The 15,758-nt window shown below is 40.4% G+C and overlaps 1 protein-coding gene across 1 annotated transcript; it reads left to right on the forward strand.

The window, feature by feature from the left end:
• Window positions 1-4,621: 4,621 nt before the first annotated feature.
• LOC118938502 (zinc finger protein 2-like) lies at window positions 4,622-15,124 on the forward strand. Its single transcript, XM_036942540.1, has 2 exons — window positions 4,622-4,669; window positions 12,301-15,124. Exons 1-2 carry the CDS (start codon window positions 4,622-4,624, stop codon window positions 13,234-13,236), a joined length of 984 nt encoding a protein of 327 aa, XP_036798435.1. The 3' UTR covers window positions 13,237-15,124.
• The last annotated feature ends 634 nt before the right edge of the window (window positions 15,125-15,758 follow it).

Raw genomic sequence — 15,758 nt, forward strand, 5'->3', positions numbered from 1 at the left:
GTACAGAAACCCAGCCTAAAACCCCAAACAGCAAGCAATGCAGGTGTAGAAGCACGGTGGCTAGGAAAAACTCCCTAGAAAGGCCAAAACCTAGGAAGAAACCTAGAGAGGAACCAGGCTATGTGGGGTGGCCAGTCCTCTTCTGGCTGTGCCGGGTGGAGATTATAACAGAACATGGCCAAGATGTTCAAATGTTCATAAATGACCAGCATGGTCGAATAATAATAAGGCAGAACAGTTGAAACTGGAGCAGCAGCACGGTCAGGTGGACTGGGGACAGCAAGGAGTCATCATGTCAGGTAGTCCTGGGGCATGGTCCTAGGGCTCAGGTCCTCCGAGAGAGAGAAAGAAAGAGAGAATTAGAGAGAGCATATGTGGGGTGGCCAGTCCTCTTCTGGCATGGTCCTAGGGCTCAGGTCTTCCGAGAGAGAGAAAGAAAGAGAGAAGGAGAGAATTAGAGAACGCACACTTAGATTCACACAGGACACCGAATAGGACAGGAGAAGTACTCCAGATATAACAAACTGACCCTAGCGCCCCGACACATAAACTACTGCAGCATAAATACTGGAGGCTGAGACAGGAGGGGTCAGGAGACACTGTGGCCCCATCTGAGGACACCCCCGGACAGGGCCAAACAGGAACGATATAACCCCACCGACTTTGCCAAAGCACAGCCCCCACACCACCAAGTACAGTTATACAATGTAAAATTACTTTTAATCCATCTGTCTGCATATTTCAAGACATGGAATATGAGGGTGTGTTGAGATACCCGGTAGTTGGATGATACTTTTCTCATCAATCATCTTAAATATTAAAAACTGGAAATCAACCAATCTTCCACTGTTAACTCAATGGAAAGGTCAAATTCTTTATTATCTAAAAATGTAAAGTTCTGGGCGATGGAGAGAAATAAAATGGTGCAGTTTGAGGCCATGTGGCGGAGAGTGGTGCAGGAGCTGGAGATGGGGGTGAGTCAGTGGCGACCTGTCATTCAGGGCAGAGCCCCAGAATGTTTGCCCCAAGAAATCAAATATATATAAACATGTGGGGGGCTTGCCTGTTTTGCATGTTAATTTGGCATTAATAAGTGTTGCACATCAGTTGCAAACAATGTCAAAAAATATATATATATATCATTGAGTTAATACATTTGCATACACACATGGTATATTTTTGTTTTCTTGAGTAAGGCAGCTCCAAATTGCAGGTGTTTCAGCTTAGCTCAGTGCTTTCTGTGGCGGTGGGGCGAGCCAGCAAAAAATAGGAGCATTGCGCTGTAATTGGCTCAGTGTTCTGTCACTCATGGGGACACTACGTCGTGGTGAAGTTTATGTCCTTAGTAAAGGTAGACATCCAAAATGTCAGCCCTTTGCATCCTGCCATAGAGTTAATATTACAAGTGGCCTTCCAAGAAGGCTCAAGGTCATTGGCCACAGATAAAATTACGTCAAATCACGTTATATGGACGGTAGCTTTGATTGGACTGATCATGCCAACATCTTACTGTTGTGTTGTGTCTTGCAGGCATGCATTTAAAACAATATTGAGGAGACCCCACCAAGATTGACATGCTAAAATCGGGTCTGGGCAGGTGTGATGTAGTTAATGGAGATGGGGGTGTGTTCTAGTGGGTCTGGGCAGGTTTGATGTAGATAATGGAGATGGAGGTGTGTTCTAGTGGGTCTGGGCAGGTGTGATGTAGTTCATGGGGAAGGAGGTGTGTTCTAGTGGGTCTGGGCAGGTGTGATGTAGTTAATGGAGATGGAGGTGGGTTCTTGTGGGTCTGGGCAGGTGTGATGTAGTTAATGGAGATGTGTTCTAGTGGGTCTGGGCAGGTGTGATGTAGTTCATGGGGAAGGAGATGTGTTCTAGTGGGTCTGGGCAGGTGTGATGTAGTTAATGGAGATGGAGGTGTGTTCTAGTGGGTCTGGGCAGGTGTGATGTAGTTAATGGAAATGGAGGTGTGTTCTAGTGGGTCTGGGCAGGTGTGATGTAGTTAATGGAGATGGGGGTGTGTTCTAGTGGGTCTGGGCAGGTGTGATATAGTTAATGGAGATGGAGGTGTGTTCTAGTGGGTCTGGGCAGGTGTGATGTAGTTAATGGAGATGGGGGTGTGTTCTAGTGCGTCTGGGCAGGTGTGATATAGTTAATGGAGATGGAGGTGTGTTCTAGTGGGTCTGGGCAGGTGTGATGTAGTTAATGGAGATGGGGGGGTGTTCGAGTGGGTCTGGGCAGGTGTGATGTCGTCGTTTGTATGTTTTCCATTGTTTATAAAATATCAACATTTATTTTTAAAGTCCCAATTCAAAGTTACACCTCACTGTTCTATTTTTGGAGTTGTTACATAAAACCAATCAGAATTCATTAGACTGATAAAGTCAGGAGTGATGTCATATGGAGGACCAGCCTATTACCTATGATGGTGTGAAGTAATATGGAGGACCAGCCTATTACCTATGATGGTGTGAAGTAATATGGAGGACCAGCCTATTACCTATGATGGTGTGATGTAATATGGAGGACCAGCCTATTACCTATGATGGTGTGAAGTAATATGGAGGACCAGCCTATTACCTATGATGGTGTGATGTAATATGGAGGACCAGCCTATTACCTATGATGTAAACTACAACAGAAATAACTTCAAATGTTTTACTTCAAATTTAACCAATCGTTTGCAATCATGACTTGAGTGATTAAAGTAAACCAATGTTTGGAAATACATAACGCCATCTAACCAAATAATCAAAGCTATACAGTATGCAGTTATCTTAGCCAGCCAGCTAACGTTAGCTATTTAGCCAAATAGCAATTAGCCTAACCAGTGTAGCCAACCAGCACGGAGACCATTTACAACCAAACTAACAAAACCTAAACGTGTTTGCAGATCAAAAGATCAGAGATATAGAGAATGATGGACAAAATTAATATTCAGACGTCATTGATCACGTGCTGCTGATAAAGTGATACAGGCATCGGCACACTGCTTTGAAGTTTACTGTTTAGCGATTTGGACGCGTGCCTCGTAGCTCCGGTATCAAACGTAACGTAACATCCCTACCGAAAAGTTGACAAAACAAAAAGGAGCAAGCAGGTTGATTTCCTCTGTTGTTTTGATCCCACGGCAAGAAGGCACCAGAGCCCTGCTATCGGGTTCCCACTAGATAACACAACCACACAGTTCATATGAGGCACCAGAGCCCTGCTATCGGGTTCCCACTAGATAACACAACCACACAGTTCATATGAGGCACCAGAGCCCCGCTAACGGGTTCCCACTAGATAACACAACCACACAGTTCATATGAGGCACCAGAGCCCTGCTATCGGGTTCCCACTAGATAACACAACCACACAGTTCATGAAAAGCATGAGGTGAAGCTTGAGTTAGATATCGACCTAGTGTGACCATCCTGGTCCCTCAAGTCAGTGAGTCAACACAGGAAGGTGCAATGGATGGATAGTTAATTTATTTCCAAAGCTGCAATGATGGGACACACACAGTCTGGATGAATGATCAGTAGTGACGGGATATAAATACCACTCCCACAGCAATTCTACATTAATCTGCCCTATAATATACTAACAAAAAAAACAGTTGAAATGTCTATCAAAGTTATTGTGATCGTATAGTGGATTTAACAATTCCTACTAATTCCTCATTTACTATAATAAAAATAAATACATTATTTCCATGTGTCTCATATTCACTACATCAGAATAAACTGTCATCCATTTTAGTATCAAAAAATTATCAAATTAACCTGAAATATTACTCAAAGTATTACCCAAATATTACCCAACAACAGTAGTTACTAAAACATAAATTGCTAATGTATGATTTAAAACGTGGATTTAATTATATAATGTCAATTTTATACCTTTCTATCCCAGGACCACTCAATTTTCAAGTTCTCCATAAATCTGCTGTGGATTACCCAGAATCCTATACCTTTATCACACGAGCGGGGCAGCGGTCTAAGGCACTGTTCTTAACTGAATTGCCTAGCTAAATAAGAGGATACAAATATTTTACACATGTAACTTCGTTACACCGTTACACTGGCAAACAAACTCAGTAGCACAGAGAAGAGCATCCATATGACGTTGAGAAATACTGCACTGTGTGTAGTTTGGAAGAGTCACAAAATAAGTTAATAAATATGTAATAATGCAAAAACATAACTGTTTGTTCTTATAGTTAACCATATCGTGACGACAACTAGCTTACTAAGTCTTTAACCACACTGCATTGTTACACTGGTGAGTAAAAACTCATGCTTCCTACACTTTAACTTGTCTGAAGATAAAATATACATTTTACTCAACTGCGTTACCCACTCCAGTCAGCAGATGGCGGTCTGGGAATGTAAGGTTATGCTGTTGGTGTGACGTATAATCTAGTGGACGGAACGCTTCTTTCAGCAGCAGCAACAGTTAGTCAGACACCTCAGTAGCTTGCTACACAAAATAGACGAACTGTGTTAGACACTGTGTTTTAAACCCACTTCTATCGTCTAGTTAGTTATCCGCTTTAATTTCATATTTACGGTGTTGTTATTAGTCAGCTAGCGGGCTGGTTAAGTTAGCATTAGCATAGCTAACATCCCCGACCATGCGGTCACTAAGCTACTCCCCTGCTAAAGGAGAGGGTGATATCACAGTAAAACAAGAAGTACAGGGTGAGGCCATTACTGTGAAAGAAGAAGAGGAGGAGGATGCAGTTTATGGAGTGAAAGAGGAGGAGGGAGAGATGACTGTTACATCGAAAAAGGAGCAGGTGGGAGAAGAGGAGGAACCTAGATATCTGGGCTCGATTTCCCAAACGCATCTTAAGGCATCCAATGGTTCCAACAAAGAATTTAGCCATAAGATGGTTTTGAAAAACCGTTCCCTGATTAACACTAGTAAGTACTGTCTTAAAAACAGAGGCACAAACTCTTCAGTTGAACTGATGTTTGGTGTTAAGGTGGAAATCTGCAATTGCTACATCCATATTGTGACTTTTAAATTATTTATTTACAGCCATTGATTCTTGAAGAATATAACACATGCCTCGTGAGCTTAGTTCAACTGTTGTACCACATCAGAACCCCAAATAAGCTTTTTTTATTACAATGTTTAGAAACAATGTAAATCAACACTGTATCGCCTCAACATGGTTAAAACTATAATGTTGATATCATGGATGGTCAGTCCTTGCATCCATAGGTCTGTCTGTCTGTAGTTACATTTCTCCAACCCCATAATCATTTTATTACCAAAACAGTGGTGGAATGACAGATGTGTTATTGTTTGAACTGTAGATTGCTGGATTGTGTGGGTTTTAAAAAAACAACACCTAGCGACCTCGTCAAGACGTTCAGACATCGTGGCGTAACAGTTATAAGGTGTTGACTTGACAGTCGCTGGACCCAGGTTTAAGTTCAGCTCAGGGCCTCCCCCTGAATTCACTACACTATGAATACAACGACCGGCCATCCATAAGGTCATAATGATCATTTAACCAGGTTTCTAGGCTAAATAGTATATTCTAGAATTCATCCATGATGTCATAATGATAGTTTAACCAGGTTTCTAGGATATATAGTATATTCTAGAATGACCAGTGTAGAAATGTTCAGTAATAGACTACACCAGCAGTCGGCAACCTTTTCCAGTTGGACCATTTCTACTAATTTCTACTAATCTGTGTGCCAATTATGATTTTCATATGCACATTTTCGTGGAACAGTTTCATTTAATTTATAATAGTATCTCAAAATTATTGTCTAGAATCTACATTCTATCTAAATCTTAATGAAAATTATACAAATCTAAGAATAACTTTTATTGCCATTGCCAACTATGTAAAGAAAAATAGCCTACATAAAGCCAACAAATAAAAATATTGCATTCTGCAGGTAGAAAATATCTTGATAAAAATAAATATCCTAGAAATCACATTGGCTGCACATGGCCTGTCTACAACAAACTTGAAACACTGTATCAACTATCAACTGGGTCAGGAAACTCGGATAGTAAGCTTGCAACATTGTATAAAATATTCTTGGCCCTCAGTTTCCTGCTCCAGTGAGTTCTGGACACACACAGTAGGTGTAGGCTATTTGTGAAAAGGATAAGAAGTAATCAGGTTTTTTATGACATTTCCACTGGATCAGAGCATTACATTTTTCCCTTTCATGCAGAGTGGTAATCGAAAGGGCAAGAGCTAGAAATATTTTACAAAAATTCTTTGAGGAACTATTGTCATTTGCAATTGATTTTGATTAGACTTTGTTTACTTGCTGTTTGAGGTGAATAAAGCATTACTTTGAGAAGCTCCACAACTCATTAGTGGTGGTGCGTTAAGACAATCAGAAATACTATCAGACATCCCCAAATGGGCACATTTATAGGCCTACATTTGTGTGCAGGCCAGGTAGTCTCGTCCTACTTCTATTTGCGTAATTGGGTGTGCGTCCTTACTCAACATTGACAGGAATGTTTCAAACAAAAGACAAAACCTCTTGGAACTACCCATCCCGGATCCGGGGGAATTGTCATCAACTGACACTAATTAGCTAACTAACGCAACAGACAAAAACTCTTACTAGATACAAGTGAATGAAATCACAAGTGAAATACACTGCTCAAAAAAATAAAGGGAACACTAAAATAACACATCCTAGATCTGAATGAATGAAATATTCTTATTAAATACTTTTTTCTTTACATAGTTGAATGTGCTGACAACAAAATCACACAAAAATTATCAATGGAAATCAAATTTATCAACCCATGGAGGTCTGGATTTGGAGTCACACTCAATTAAAGTGGAAAACCACACTACAGGCTGATCCAACTTTGATGTAATGTCCTTAAAACAAGTCAAAATTAGGCTCAGTAGTGTGTGTGGCCTCCGCGTGCCTGTATGACCTCCCTACAACGCCTGGGCATGCTCCTGATAAGGTGGCTGATGGTCTCCTGAGGGATCTCCTCCCAGACCTGGACTAAAGCATCCGCCAACTCCTGGACAGTCTGTGGTGCAACGGTGGATGGAGCGAGACATGATGTCCCAGATGTGCTCAATTGGATTCAGGTCTGGGGAACGGGCGGGCCAGTCCATAACATCAATGCCTTCCTCTTGCAGGAACTGCTGACACACTCCAGACACATGAGGTCTAGCATTGTCTTGCATTAGGAGGAACCCAGGTCCAACCACACCACATATGGTTTCACAAGGGATCTGAGGATCTCATCTCGGTACCTAATGGCAGTCAGGCTACCTCTGGTGAGCACATGGAGGGCTGTGCTGCCCACCAAAGAAATGCCACCCCACACCATGACTGACCCACTGCCAAACTGGTCATGCTGGAGGATGTTGCAGGCAGCAGAACGTTCTCCACGGCGTCCCCAGACTCTGTCACGTGCTCAGTGTGAACCTGCTTTCATCTGTGAAGAGCACAGGGCACCAGTGGCGAATTTGCCAATCTTGGTGTTCTCTGGCAAATGCCAAACGTCCTGCACGGTGTTGGGCTGTAAGCACAAACCCCACCTGTGGACGTTGGGCCCTCATACCGCCCTCATGGAGTCTGTTTCTGACCGTTTGAGCAGACACATGCACATTTGTGGCCTGCTGGAGGTCATTTTGCAGGGCTCTGGCAGTGCTCCTCCTTGCACAAAGGCGGAAGTAGCGTCCTGCTGCTGGGTTGTTGCCCTCCTACGGCCTCCTCCACGTCTCCTGATGTACTGGCCTGTCTCCTGGTAGCGCCTCCATGCTCTGGACACTACGCTGACAGACACAGCAAACCTTCTTGCCACAGCTCGCATTGATGTGCCATCCTGGATGAGCTGCACTACCTGAGCCACTTGTGTGTTTGTAGACTCTGTCTCATGCTACCACTAGAGTGAAAGCACCGCCAGCATTCAAAAGTGACCAAAACATCAGCCAGGAAGCATAGGAACTGAGAAGTGGTCTGTGGTCACCCCCTGCAGAACCACTCCTTTATTGGGGGTGTCTTGCTAATTGCCTATAATTTCCACCTGTTGTCTATTCCATTTGCACAACAGCATGTGAAATGTATTGTCAATCAGTGTTGCTTCCTAAGTGGACAGTTTGATTTCACAGAAGTGTGATTGACTTGGAGTTACATTGTGTTGTTTAAGTGTTCCCTTTCTTTTTTTGAGCAGTGTATATTCAAACACAGCTTAGCCTTTTGTTAATCACCCTGTTATCTCAGATTTTGAAATTATGCTTTACAGCCAAAGCTAGACAAGCATTTCTGTAAGTTTATCGATAGCCTAGCATAGCATTATGCCTAGCTAGCAGCAGGCAACCTGGTCACGAAAATCAGAAAAGCAATCAAATTAAATTGTTTACCTTTGATGAACTTCGGATGTTTTCACTCACGAGACTCCCAGGTAGATAGCCAAAGTTCATTTTTTCCCAAAATATTATTTTTGTGCAGATATACTACGTCCATAACTATCGGTTTCCTCATTACCAGATATACTACATCCATAACTAGTGGTTTCCTCATTACCAGATATACTACATCCATAACTAGTGGTTTCCTCATTAGCAGATATACTACATCCATAACTAGTGGTTTCCTCATTACCAGATATACTACATCCATAACTAGTGGTTTCCTCATTAGCAGATATACTACATCCATAACTAGTGGTTTCCTCATTACCAGATATACTACATCCATAACTAGTGGTTTCCTCATTAGCAGATATACTACATCCATAACTAGTGGTTTCCTCATTACCAGATATACTACATCCATAACTAGTGGTTTCCTCATTACCAGATATACTACATCCATAACTAGTGGTTTCCTCATTAGCAGATATACTACATCCATAACTAGTGGTTTCCTCATTACCAGATATACTACATCCATAACTAGTGGTTTCCTCATTAGCAGATATACCACATCCATAACTAGTGGTTTCCTCATTACCAGATATACTACATCCATAACTAGTGGTTTCCTCATTACCAGATATACTACATCCATAACTAGTGGTTTCCTCATTAGCAGATATACTACATCCATAACTAGTGGTTTCCTCATTACCAGATATACTACATCCATAACTAGTGGTTTCCTCATTAGCAGATATACTACATCCATAACTAGTGGTTTCCTCATTAGCAGATATACTACATCCATAACTAGTGGTTTCCTCATTAGCAGATATACTACATCCATAACTAGTGGTTTCCTCATTACCAGATATACTACATCCATAACTAGTGGTTTCCTCATTAGCAGATATACTACATCCATAACTAGTGGTTTCCTCATTACCAGATATACTACATCCATAACTAGTGGTTTCCTCATGACCAGATATACTACATCCATAACTAGTGGTTTCCTCATTAGCAGATATACTACATCCATAACTAGTGGTTTCCTCATTACCAGATATACTACATCCATAACTAGTGGTTTCCTCATTACCAGATATACTACATCCATAACTAGTGGTTTCCTCATTACCAGATATACTACATCCATAACTAGTGGTTTCCTCATTACCAGATATACTACGTCCATAACTAGTGGTTTCCTCATTAGCAGATATACTACATACATAACTAGTGGTTTCCTCATTACCAGATATACCACATCCATAACTAGTGGTTTCCTCATTGCCAGATATACTACATCCATAACTAGTGGTTTCCTCATTAGCAGATATACTACGTCCATAACTAGTGGTTTCCTCATTACCAGATATACTACATCCATAACTAGTGGTTTCCTCATTACCAGATATACTACATCCATAACTAGTGGTTTCCTCATTACCAGATATACTACGTCCATAACTAGTGGTTTCCTCATTACCAGATATACTACATACATAACTAGTGGTTTCCTCATTAGCAGATATACTACATCCATAACTAGTGGTTTCCTCATTACCAGATATACTACATCCATAACTAGTGGTTTCCTCATTACCAGATATACTACATCCATAACTAGTGGTTTCCTCATTAGCAGATATACTACATCCATAACTAGTGGTTTCCTCATTACCAGATATACTACATCCATAACTAGTGGTTTCCTCATTACCAGATATACTACGTCCATAACTAGTGGTTTCCTCATTACCAGATATACTACATCCATAACTAGTGGTTTCCTCATTACCAGATATACTACGTCCATAACTAGTGGTTTCCTCATTACCAGATATACTACATCCATAACTAGTGGTTTCCTCATTACCAGATATACTACATCAATAACTAGTGGTTTCCTCATTAGCAGATATACCACATCCATAACTAGTGGTTTCCTCATTACCAGATATACTACATCCATAACTAGTGGTTTCCTCATTACCAGATATACTACATCCATAACTAGTGGTTTCCTCATTACCAGATATACTACATCCATAACTAGTGGTTTCCTCATTACCAGATATACTACATCAATAACTAGTGGTTTCCTCATTAGCAGATATACTACGTCCATAACTAGTGGTTTCCTCATTACCAGATATACTACATCCATAACTAGTGGTTTCCTCATTACCAGATATACTACATCAATAACTAGTGGTTTCCTCATTACCAGATATACTACGTCCATAACTAGTGGTTTCCTCATTACCAGATATACTACGTCCATAACTAGTGGTTTCCTCATTACCAGATATACTACATCCATAACTAGTGGTTTCCTCATTACCAGATATACTACATCAATAACTAGTGGTTTCCTCATTAGCAGATATACTACGTCCATAACTAGTGGTTTCCTCATTACCAGATATACTACATCCATAACTAGTGGTTTCCTCATTACCAGATATACTACATCCATAACTAGTGGTTTCCTCATTACCAGATATACTACGTCCATAACTAGTGGTTTCCTCAGTAGCAGATATACTACATCCATAACTAGTGGTTTCCTCATTACCAGATATACTACATCCATAACTAGTGGTTTCCTCATTACCAGATATACTACATCCATAACTAGTGGTTTCCTCATTAGCAGATATACTACATCCATAACTAGTGGTTTCCTCATTACCAGATATACTACATCCATAACTAGTGGTTTCCTCATGACCAGATATACTACATCCATAACTATCGGTTTCCTCATTACCAGATATACTACATACATAACTAGTGGTTTCCTCATTACCAGATATACCACATCCATAACTAGTGGTTTCCTCATTACCAGATATACTACATCCATAACTAGTGGTTTCCTCATTAGCAGATATACTACGTCCATAACTAGTGGTTTCCTCATTACCAGATATACTACATCCATAACTAGTGGTTTCCTCATTACCAGATATACTACATCAATAACTAGTGGTTTCCTTATTACCAGATATACTACATCCATAACTAGTGGTTTCCTCATTACCAGATATACTACATCCATAACTAGTGGTTTCCTCATTACCAGATATACTACATCCATAACTAGTGGTTTCCTCATTACCAGATATACTACATCCATAACTAGTGGTTTCCTCATTAGCAGATATACTACATCCATAACTAGTGGTTTCCTCATTACCAGATATACTACATCCATAACTAGTGGTTTCCTCATTACCAGATATACTACATCCATAACTAGTGGTTTCCTCATTACCAGATATACTACATCCATAACTAGTGGTTTCCTCATTACCAGATATACTACATCCATAACTAGTGGTTTCCTCATTACCAGATATACTACATCCATAACTAGTGGTTTCCTCATTACCAGATATACTACATCCATAACTAGTGGTTTCCTCATTACCAGATATACTACATCCATAACGAGTGGTTTCCTCATCAGCATGGAGGAGTTTCTGCAGTCAAATTGCCCTGGTGCCGCAATTTTAGAAAACACAGAAGGGGGGCCTGTATTGTAGACCAAAAGTCTTCTACCACACTGCTTAGAGTTTCAACAACATGAATAACTTATTTCTAGTCTACAATCTTAGATGTTACTACTAATGTGAAAACAAGACAAAATATGACTTTTTGCTCATTTTAAGACAATTGTCAAATAATTTTAACATTCATTACGAACAGAAATTGTTGTACAACATCATGGCTATGCTGTTGGCATCACCTTTTTCAATGGATTTCCGCTGTTGTGGGCCTTTAATCATCTGTCTGACTTTGTTGTTCACACAGGAGAGAGACGTGACTATCGTGGATCCTCTGGGGAGCCTCAACAACCTCATGATGCTGAGGAGACAGAGAAGAGTCTCTCCAGATCAGAACACCTCAATAAACACCCACAGAGACCCACAGGGAAGAGAACTCACTGCTGCTCTGACTGTGGGAAGAGTTTCACCTCCTCAGCAGGCATTAAAATTCATCAGAGAATCCACACAGGAGAGAAATATTTTACCTGTATTCAATGTGGGAAGAGTTTTACTACATCTGGCTCTCTGACATTGCACCAGAGAATACACACTGGAGAGAAACCTTATAGCTGTGGTCAATGTGGAAAGAGTTTTACTAGATCTGGCCATCTGACATTGCACCAGAGAATACACACAGGAGAGAGACCTTATAGCTGTGTTCAATGTGGGAGAAGTTTTACTAAATCTAGCAATCTTACAGTACACCAGAGAAAACACACAGGAGAGAAACCTTATAGCTGTGGTCAATGTGGGAAGAGATTTACTAGATCTGGCCATCTGACATTGCACCAGAGAATACACACAGGAGAGAAACCTTATAGCTGTGGTCAATGTGGGAAGAGTTTCACTACATCTGGCTATCTGACATTGCACCAGAGAATACACACTGGAGAGAAACCTTATAGCTGTGGTCAATGTGGGAAGAGTTTTACTACATCTGGCAATTTGACTCAACACCAGAGAATACACACAGGAGAGAAATCTTATAGCTGTGGTCAATGTGGGAAGAGTTTTACTACATCTGGCCATCTGACATTGCACCAGAGAATACACACAGGAGAGAAACCTTATAGCTGTGGTCAATGTGGGAAGAGTTTTACTACATCTGGCCATCTGACATTGCACCAGAGAATACACACAGGAGAGAAACCTTATAGCTGTGATCAATGTGGGAAGAGTTTTGGTAGATCTGACAAGCTGACATCACACCAGAGAACACACACAGGAGAGAAATATTATAGCTGTGTTCAGTGTGACAAGAGGTACTCTGATAAAAGATCTCTGATCAAACATCAGAAAATACATACATGAAGGAGTTATTTTTGAGCTGTTAGTTTTAACAGGACGTGCAACCTCATCTCCCTCCTGTCGGCACAATTGATTTCAACATGATATTGATGAGTGATGACAAATAAGTGTTGTGTTCCTTTGTTTAGCGCCCCCTACATTTAAATGCATCACTCCAACATGTAGCTGACTGTCTTCTGCAGGTTGTCCTCTAACCAGTGAGGTGAAATATATCTCACATTTCCATGTTTTTAGTTGTGTTAGTTTCAACAGCACATACAACCTGATTTCCTCCCTAATTGATATCCGTGATTTTTCTTCTATTTGTCAAAACAACAGTGTTTCTGGTGCTTGTGCAGTTTATAAGGAGCTTGTTTAAAAAATACAAGTAATATGATTATTGTGGCAGATGTTTGTGTAAATAGCACATGTTATGTTTAGGTTTTCAATTTATCCCCAAACTGTTCCTGCATATTGGTTATTGATTTGGAGACATTAAAACTGTGTTTTGACATTGGGGCTATCACACATAGCAAAATGTAATTGAAAAGCCATTGAAAATAAGACTATGCAACTAAATATTTCATATTTACATTTCATGTAACATTTAGTAGTGATATTTATTAATGCAACCAACTGACAATTTTTGGTACAATTATATTGACATTATTGCCCTACTTTTAGAATATCAGGGTTAATTCTCAGATGTGCTAGAGCATGACATTGGGGACTGGGCCCCGATCCAACAACATGCCTATCTAGTGAACCCTGAAAAGAGAGAGAAGCTCCGCGGTGAGGTGGAAAGTTACTACGGATATTGCAGGAGTTTCCTCTTGAAATCAGACATGTCTGTGGTAAGGACAACTTGGATGCTGATTGTCTCAAAGGTGGGCGGTCAAAAAGATTTGTGTTTTGCGTTTAGCCAGTGCGTTGCCATGGATCACAATTTATTTTGACTGCACGGTTCTTTGTATTGGGGATGAGTTTTGTTTGGGCTCGTTCCAAAGGGATGAGAGTTCTAGAAGCTAGTGAGTTTCAGGAAGACGAGAGTTCTAGAATCTAGTGAGTTTCAGGAAGACGAGAGTTCTAGAAGCTAGTGAGTTTCAGGAAGACGAGAGTTCTAGAAGCTAGTGGGAAAACAAGGTGTTTTTCCTATATTTAATTGTTGACAGCCAGTAGACACCATGTTTATATTGGTGAAGGTGAAGCATTGTGGTTGATTATATTGTGAAATGGAAATTGTTTTATGTTGGTGGTGAGCAAACTTATCCAACTAAAATATAGGATATATTTGTTGTCTTAAGGGGGAAGGTGTTCCAGGCTTTTGTTTTTCCATTTATGTTTTGAGGTTGGACTTTTGCCCGTGTAGATTGTTAGCATATAGGGAGAACCAATCAGAGCCCCTCCTAAAACATGTTTAGTTGTGGTTGTTGTTAGTTCCCTCTTCTGTTTGAGGGACATTTTTGGTTTTCTTGCTGGAGAACGTAACATCAAACAATGGAGAAAGACAGGATATTTTGGGTTGCATATTGCAGTGAATTGTTAATATTTTAATCGATGACATTTCCTTAGAATGCTCATTAGTTTTCAGTTATTCTGTTTTTTTATCCTCTTATGTTTGTGTTTTAAATATTTGTTTATTTTCATTGTTTTTTTCCTGTGAACCCGTTGGTTTGTATCCGTGTCTGAAATGTGCTGTATAAATAAAGCTTGATTTGATTTGAACATATTGCAAAACAAATTAACCCAATGACTGGCAATCAACAGACTAGCAAAACCAATGAACAAATATGTGAAAAAGCAAGATCCATCTTAGTGTAAATTCAGTAAATCTTCCACTATGGTATGTGTGTTTAGTATCACTTTTCAACCAATCCCAGGCCATTTGTTGAAGATGAAAAATTTTGAAATCAATCTTATGTGAAAGGATTCAACTACTGAAAACTGAAACTAACAAATGGATCAATCCCACTTTTTCAGCCTGCTGAAGACGTGGTGGAGTGGTAAACACCACCCCCAGCTCTACCAGGAGAGGTGGTCTCCTACAGCTCTGCAGCCTTGCCGTTCCATTTCCTGACTGCTCCTGCAACACAGAAATAAATATATAATATATTTAGTCATATTATATAAAACACTCAAATTAATGGCTATGGAGCATCTACGGCCTCAGTTACACCTGGCACATAAATGTGATTTCTGTCATCCGATCGCTCCATTTGGTTCAGATCTAACAGGATGGGCTTTTGACATGTAAAATGGTTACGGTAGGGGTTAAGGTTAGGGTTGGTAAATACCCATTAAATTGCTGGGAGATTATACATGGAGTGTGCGACTTTCTTTTGATTGTTTATTCGCCGTTAGTCAGCACCTCCACACAAAGTATTTTTCTGGGTGTGCGCCAGCTCATGTTTTTTAAGGGAAGGTAACAACACATGCTCCACGCTGATCCTCAACACAGTGGCCCCTCAGGAGTGCGTGCTCAACCCCCTCCCGTACATCCTGTTCACTAATAACTGCACGACCAGGCATGACTCCAACACCATCAT

The sequence above is a fragment of the Oncorhynchus mykiss genome, chromosome 13, assembly GCF_013265735.2.
Source record: "Oncorhynchus mykiss isolate Arlee chromosome 13, USDA_OmykA_1.1, whole genome shotgun sequence".
Classification (NCBI taxonomy): domain Eukaryota; kingdom Metazoa; phylum Chordata; class Actinopteri; order Salmoniformes; family Salmonidae; genus Oncorhynchus; species Oncorhynchus mykiss.